The 8,103-nt window shown below is 40.5% G+C and overlaps 1 protein-coding gene across 1 annotated transcript in view; it reads right to left on the bottom strand.

The window, feature by feature from the left end:
- Positions 1-826: 826 nt before the first annotated feature.
- LOC137278390 (protein amalgam-like) overlaps positions 827-8,103 on the bottom strand; it is a 45,996-nt gene continuing 38,719 nt past the window's right edge. Inside the window, exon 5 of the mRNA XM_067810685.1 lies at positions 827-1,316. Within this exon, the coding sequence (XP_067666786.1) occupies positions 934-1,316 (383 nt within the window). The 3' untranslated portion in view covers positions 827-933. The remainder of the gene's footprint in view (positions 1,317-8,103) is intronic.

Raw genomic sequence — 8,103 nt, 5'->3', positions numbered from 1 at the left:
TATACACAAATCAAGACTTGCATGGGCCTTCTTGGATATATTATTGTTTCAGCGTCTGTATGACAGACACGGTCTGTTTGTACCTCTTTATTCCAAGTTGTTCTATTTTGACCGTAATATGTGATCTATGTATTCTAAATGTCCAGCCAGTGTATATGATCACATATCAATACTATGCCGTTATAATAAATATCATTGCTGCTCACACATATTCACGACACCGCACCTCCTTCACTGGAAATAATAACTCTAAGTGCAATCAATCACGAGCATGTATGCATGGAAACACCTGACAGCGTCATCCGCTTCACCATGTACACTGTAGTCAATATTAGAAGGACAAACAAGAATAAATTACCTTATAGACACGCTATACAAACACGTGCGATCAATTATGTACATCTGAACCGTACACATTATTTTACAGTATGACATCTGTGAAACATTCAATTTTAAATGGGCTTTCCCATTCTAACCTCCTTATTTAATGTATTTACATAATTAATACGATAGGCTATTCACTACTAACATACTATTGTCTTTCGTGGAGGCCATGTTTGACATGCTCCTGCCGGCCTCCCATAGGCTGACACTGATGTTCAAAGCTTGTCTTGGATCAAATCCTTGCCGGTTACCTTTGCCATGGTACTTCAAGAGGCTGGTAACACTTCCCATCTGGTTCGTTCGTCACACAAGATGAACCTATAAAGAAGTTCGCCAGGTGGCGCCCTTCATTGTGCAAGCTTCCGGTATCTAGATCCAAAGCATACAGGGGTCAAGGCCGCTATGGAATCACATGACCACAAAAATAGCACAGATGACTTCCGGTTTTCAACATTTACACTCACACGTCTTGTTATACCATACACATTAAACACTCACTGTAAGCGTGGCTCTCGCAGTCCATAACATTGTCTTTCATTCTCGTGCAATTCAGCTTTGAAACCCTTTGAGATTTAATGATATAGACACGAGAAGAGCCAGAACAAACACCACGTCGACAGCATGAATGGTTTGAGCAGAATTTACAAACATTATTTCAAATGTTCTTCGAGTCCGACCTTGTTGGTTGAAGGCTTCACACACAAACCTTTCACCGATTTCTGGTAAATAACGCTCAATACGTAAGACAGCTGAGGTGACGCCGCCATAAGATAAGAACTGCGTTTCCTTGCTGTTGTTTAACCGAACTCCTTCCGCTAACCATATCACCTTAGGAACAGGGTATCCTTGCGCGGGGCAGTATAGTTCCAGACGTTTTGTTGACACCGTCACTGTCTCCGAGACGTTGTGGCCATCGGGAAAGTATGGACTGCCTGTAAAATAGAAAAGAGCTCGATGTATTTCTGAATCTCACAGAACCATTTTGCCACAGATTTGGAAGACACTAACTCAGTCTCATGAGGCTTACCTCGGTAACATTTCCTCGCCCCCGGGACAGAAAAATCCATGCTGTTGTTTTATATTTACAGACCTTCCTTGCAGTAATAGTTTAGATTGTTATGAAACTTGTATCTTTCTCAGTACATTTCTCTGAGGTTGAAATTCCCCAACAAAATGCCTGCCTTCCAGTTATTTACAATCGATTTCTTTTCATAGTTTCCTGATGTTAAATGCATTTTGGGAACTAAACTGACGAGCAAAAGAATATACACATGAAACCTGGACCTGACCCCCAAGAAACTCCGGCATAATTGTGCGGGAATCAGTTGCTGAAACACTCTCAAACCTAATCAACAAAGTACAGCTAAGATGCCCTTTGAAACACATCTTCATCGAATAACTTTATGTTGAATCAAAATCAAATGTGGTTGTAAACTTTCGGCATGTCGTCAGTTATGTCAAATCCGAGACAACCCATTAGTCTGTGATACATAACAATACTTTATTTTCAGATTTGCCCGTAACAGATAGTATGTGTTGAAGGTCATCAGCTGCGTGTTGACAAATGAGGAAGGTGAATGAACCCGAGTGTATCATTGAGTATCTACTAAATATGATCCATATACTTCAACAGCATTATGTAGATACAAGGTCTGCATTAGACATCGTGTAATTAACCTTGTCAGTCATTGATACCGACATATAACTTGGTAGACTTGACTCACTTCACCGACTTTACTAACCCTGCTGATATCACTTGACTGACTTCACTAATTTGACCGACTTCACTAACGTGACTGAATTCACTAACTTGACCGACTTCACTAAGTTGACTGAGTTGACTGACTTCACTAATTTGACCGACTTCACTAAGTTGACCGACTTCACTAAGTTGACTGACTTGACTGACTTGGCCATCGTAACCCAGACATTACATACAACCTTGTCAGAACTAGACATATCGGTAAATCCATAATTTGTACGCCCCGGATACAAATTGCGCATCAATAATATATTGGTCACCCGACCTTCACCGTAGAATTGTCCAGTTTGTCCAAAGCTAGTCCTAGCCCATTAGTACGTGTTCCAGACATGGGGAAATTATGGCATGGCAATGTGATGTCGGAATAAATATACTCTTCACAGTGAAGTGAAGAGCAGACCTAGATTGATATCTAAAGTCTCACGCCTGCATTGAATACCCAGATCTCCAGGCCGCAATTTGCTATAGCGCGTAATGATGCTACCGACGTTACGCATGCGATATCACGGGTTAGTGAAAGTGTAACAAGCAAACATAACTGCTATCGTGTATCGGCCCGCTATCAGCGAGGTTCCGCCAGCGCATGCAACATCTGGTTTCCGTTGCACAGGGGCGTAACCATCACTGGAAGAGACTCCATCATTCTAACAGTATATATCATGTCCGTGTAGACCATATGCTTTGTGATGTTAATTGTCATAATGCCTGTGGCCTGTGCCGTTGTCTTGTCCTCCTGTGCGAGTATGTATGGATGTTTATCTGTTCAAGCACAGCTGCGTTAGTGTGTATGACATACTGCATACGTATACTCAAGCGTGGCATGGTATATTTAGTTATACATAAATGAATATTATGCAAATGATTACTTATAGTAACGTATGGTACACCCCTGCATGTATGAGATTAGTTATGTTAACGCTGGTATAATTCTGTTGTCACATATCAACACTGGTATAAATCTATATCAACGCTGGTATAAATATAGGATTACACATACCAACATGTTGTAGAATTTTGCATACATACACCAACATGTGGTGTTATTCTGTATAGTGACTACGCATAATCAACGCTGATTCAATTGTGTGTATATATCAACGCTGTCCTTATTCTGTATACGTACAATCAATGCTGGTCTAACTCTGTAAGATATATCAACGTGGGGTATAATTCTGTACACGAACAATCAACCTAATTCTGTACGATATACCAACGCGGGGTATAATCCTGTCTGCGAATACTGAACGCTGGTTCAATTTTGTATTGCTATACACATATGGTCTAATTCTGTATACGTACAATCAATGCTGGTCCAATTCAATATGATATATCAACGTGGGGTATAATTCTATATACTATCGCAGGTGTTACGTATTCATGCAATAGACACATATGACATATTTCTGTGTACCTATAGCTTGTTATTTAACGGAACAATCCAGTTTTATGACTGTAAGACCAGACTATCCAGTGATCGACGCCATAAGCCGCTATCTACGCAATTGGGATAAGCATCAAGTACGCCAGCGAGCTTGAACACCCTGTCCCGTTATAGATATGTCTGCAAGTGTAGTATAACGATGATAACAAATGCCCAAGGATAACAATTAAATTTGTAGTTAACTGTGCATACGTATATCTACTGTGACTTTAATATTTATAACAGTCTATATTGAGCGGTGCAATGACGTACAAAGGCCGTCAAGTGTGTACTGTGCTGATACCGTGTTATGTTCTAAATCTTAATGATACTACGTTGTCTTGTGACCTCTGACCAATAAAGCCGCATCATGTGATGTGACATTTAAACAACCCTATAATCAATACTTTTGGTTGAAGAAACGCCATATATCTGAGTCACTCGCGGCAGTTTATTTAGGATCCCCGGAAAACGAATTAGATTTTGATTTTAATGCGTACTTTTTTTTGTATTTCAACAAGCGGAGGTTCAACGTTGATTTAACGCTCGAACCTCCCACCCAGTCCTGCTTGACATACAAGACGGTCAGAGATTTGTCATCAAAATTAATTCGAAATGGATACCAACACCATTACATATTGGTTGAGTAACGATATTATCGATTTCAGTTGCCAGGACAACGATAATTCTGTTGTAAACATCTTTTCATTTGCTCCAAGTAAATCATGCCCCTAAGAATAAATCTACGAACCTCACAGGTCACGTTTCAGGAGAGCTAGGCCCCGGGGCACTCGGAACCGTTTTGCGGATGAAATTCTTTGACTTGCGAACAATAGTTAATTATCGGATGAAGGTGCAGTGAATTCCCGAGCGCGAGGTTGCGCCATTAACTCTCCGACTGTGACAAGGCGAGGTGTATTAGCGGTTCTGTGGGAGCAATGAGGGTTTCATCAAAGAGGCGAGGCAGTCCATCCATTTTAATGATCACGTTCAACAAGACCCGATCATTAACGCAATGTAAGCAACTAAATGGTCAGCCACGCGCACACCTCCAGTGGGTCTTGTCGACCCTTATAGCAACAGTTAACTCAGTTAGTGATTTTACAAGAACTTAACTTATTAATTGGAACATTCTTGCCACAACCCTTTAATCATCCTTGACGCGCAAGATATGCCCGACAATCCTAATAGAGGTGTGAATATGTACTAGCTATCAGGACTGCCTCTGTGGAATCTATGTTTGTTTGTAGAGGTGCCTTGTGAAGTTACATAATCGTTTTCATTAAGGAATACATCTTACTTTGATCCATAACGTACGCTTGAATGATCTATATCGAAAGTAATTATGATTCTTCAAGTATGATTTTGCACGGGTAAGTGAGCGACTGTGGTTTTACTTCGCTTTCAGCAATATTCCAACAATGTCAAGGAACACCAGGAATGGTCGGAAATCGAACCGAGGTCTTCCGCGTGAAGAACTAACGCTTTGCATATCGGAGCGGGGAACACCAGGTATGGGCTGTACATGTTGTGCCCTTGTGGGAAATAGGACTAGGGTCTTCGGCCTGACGAACGAACGCGTTAATAACGAGGTTACCAGACCGTCCCAACTACCGTATGTATGGTGAGTGAGTGAGTGAGTGAGTGAGTGGGTGGGTGGGTGGGTGAGTGAGTGAGTGAGTGAGTGAGTGGACTTTCAGTAGTCAGCAACAAGTCCTCCCATGCCACACCTCAAACAAATAATCGGCACTATGAGCAACATGTGTGACGAAGATGGGTGCAATGTATTGCTATTTCTCAATATAACGACAAACCTTAACTTGTGTGAACATATTTAGATAACACATTTGTTTCGCTACAAAATAGATACATGTTGTTGAATTATTAAATTCTACCCATATTCGTGCGTCTATCGTGTTTCAGGAAAGGAAAACAGTTTTAACCTTTTAGACGCTGGATGCAGTGACAGTACTCGTCCACTGTTATCCCAACTCGTTAAGACTTGGGTCAGAAAAGGGCTTCAGCAACCCATGCTTGTCGTAAGAAGCGACTAACGGGATCAGGCTCGCAGATTTGGTTGACACGTGTCATCGTATTCCAATTTGTGTAGTTAGATGCTCATATTGTTGATCATTGGATTGTCTAGTTCAGACTCCATATTTTACAGAAACTATTATCGCCAGCAGGTATTCTGCAGTATATAATTGTTTTACCGTCATCCAAACCCCGTCTCTTGCTAAGCATAATCCAGAAACGAGACATCTCTTCCTGTTTACGTATAGCTGTGTAAATTGGCCGCGTTCTTGCGTGATGGATGTAATATGACCTGAAATCACTGCCAACGTACATACCATTCGAGTTGTACGTACTGTTAAAAATATGTGCACTATTCTGAAGTGGCGTAGGGTATATTTGAACTCACGTAGTATTCGAACTGCTAGTATTCCAACTGCTCGTAATATTCGAACTGCTAGTATTCAAACTGTATGCAGTATTTCAATTGTTCATAATTCTTCAACCATGTAAGTAGTGCAATGCCCCTTGTAAACCGCTTTCAAAACTTCACTACTTCACGAAAATACATTATATTCAAATGACAACCTAAATCGAACTAATGTCATGTGTTTTTTCACTAAATGCTAAACTGTGTGGTCGACGATGGCAGGGAGTTATAACGTCACTTAGTTAATAACGTAAAACGTTCCCTGTCTTGCGTGACAGAATGCCCAGAGACACTAATAACACACTAGAATAAAACTTGCTTTGATGTGTCGTAAGGCGATTTGGCTATTAGCTTGTCTTAACGATGTCTAGCAAAGAAAACTGGCGAGGCTTGTCGACTGCAGCAAAACACAATCAGCTTCAGCGGGTATTCTTAGTGATATCTGTTGTCACGTCCAAGTAGCTTAGCTATTTGAGGACAGAACATATGCCCTGGAGTTGAATAAACAGATTGTCATGAATACACTTAGTTATTAATATCTTCTTTGAAACTATTATCTATTAAGAACAGCTAGTAAGTGGATATTTGTTTCATCAGGGAACGTTATATGTTCTTGTTGAAAACAAAAAAACTTCGACATCTCATTTCAGGTAGTATGATAGGCTCAATGTTAATCGTATTCACTTTAAAAAAACAATATGAAAGGTTAAACTATTTACGTTTCTGAAACACGAAAGACGCACTGTTGAAGAATATCATTATTTAATAATTTAACTGTGTCTATTTTTGTACCGATAAGAATAAGGTATTATCTTAAATGTGTGGAAACAAGTTAACGTTTGTCGTTATATCGGGAAAAATAATACAAAAATCGCAGCGTGATCGTTCGAAAAGGTTGTTTAAAGCAACTGAACCTACAAAATCCCATTAGCATCCGACAACAAAAACATTCATTCCAATCAGCGTCTTGGCACACTGAGAAATGAGTGGAGAGCTTGTACAGAACTGTATTCCTGAAATGCTGCAACCGGCGCTTTTTGAGAGTCGTACGGTAATTGCCCTTTCCGCATCGTGGACATCCTTGCGAGGCCATGTTACTCAATAAAGCTTCCGCATGACTGTTACGAATAATCTGCTATATCATCACTATTCTTATCATGATGAGTAGCGCCATCATACATGATCATAAGTTGTCAGGTCAGCAGCATGTGAAGAGGTGTTTGACCCAAACACATTACCCAGGAAACCCTCCCATTTCCTCATTATGTTCAATCACATCCCTCAGCTATCGGCTGAGTGAAAATTTCGTCGAATTAACCTTTTGCTACTTTAGGAAAGAGCAATGCAATCCACGCCGGGCGAGTGTGTGCAATCATTCGTCTGACGTCGATAACGGTGGGTTGTTTTTACCGACTTTCTCGCGTTTGGAATATGTGATCTGACGCGAAATCAAAACGCATTTTTGATGGACACGGCCTGGATGACACATGGACACATTCCATCATGGACATATTAGAATGAGGGACACAGAAGCCTTTGTTGACGCACCCCGATTTGGCATATCTCGGTATTCAGCAACGGGCAGCTGTATTGATTCTAACCATTCTTCAAACCGTAAATTCATGGAATCGGATATTTGATTGAGATAAATTATTGAAGCTTAGTTATATGATTGGCATCAACTACGCCGGTTTGGGAACGATAAAACTATCAACTGAAATAACTGCCACTATATAGTCGAACGTAATATCAACATCAGCGCGTTTTTGGACAATCCATATTTATAAATTAATTTGAAGTCCATCAGGTAACTGCTCATGCGATGTAGAACCGATCAAGTAGTAAGGCAATGCTTTATAGGACTGACGTCAATTGTTAAATGCAGGTGGTCAAGGCTGATATCAATAAATCGTCAATAAAACCTCAACGACAGTCAGTCTTACGTGAGCCAGGATCTTTGAACGATGGTACAAAAAATGATTCTACAACAAACGAGGCCATATGATCTTTGCTAACGTTTGCTTTCACGCATGTTCAGATGCGGATTAACTGTCGTGAAGGATATGGTTCTTGAAGAAGTTCCAGTTAGTCAGA

Source organism: Haliotis asinina, chromosome 3, assembly GCF_037392515.1.
Source record: "Haliotis asinina isolate JCU_RB_2024 chromosome 3, JCU_Hal_asi_v2, whole genome shotgun sequence".
Classification (NCBI taxonomy): Eukaryota; Metazoa; Mollusca; class Gastropoda; order Lepetellida; family Haliotidae; genus Haliotis; species Haliotis asinina.
Note: the sequence above shows the minus strand (reverse complement) of the source record. Positions and strands in the feature narration are given on the sequence as shown.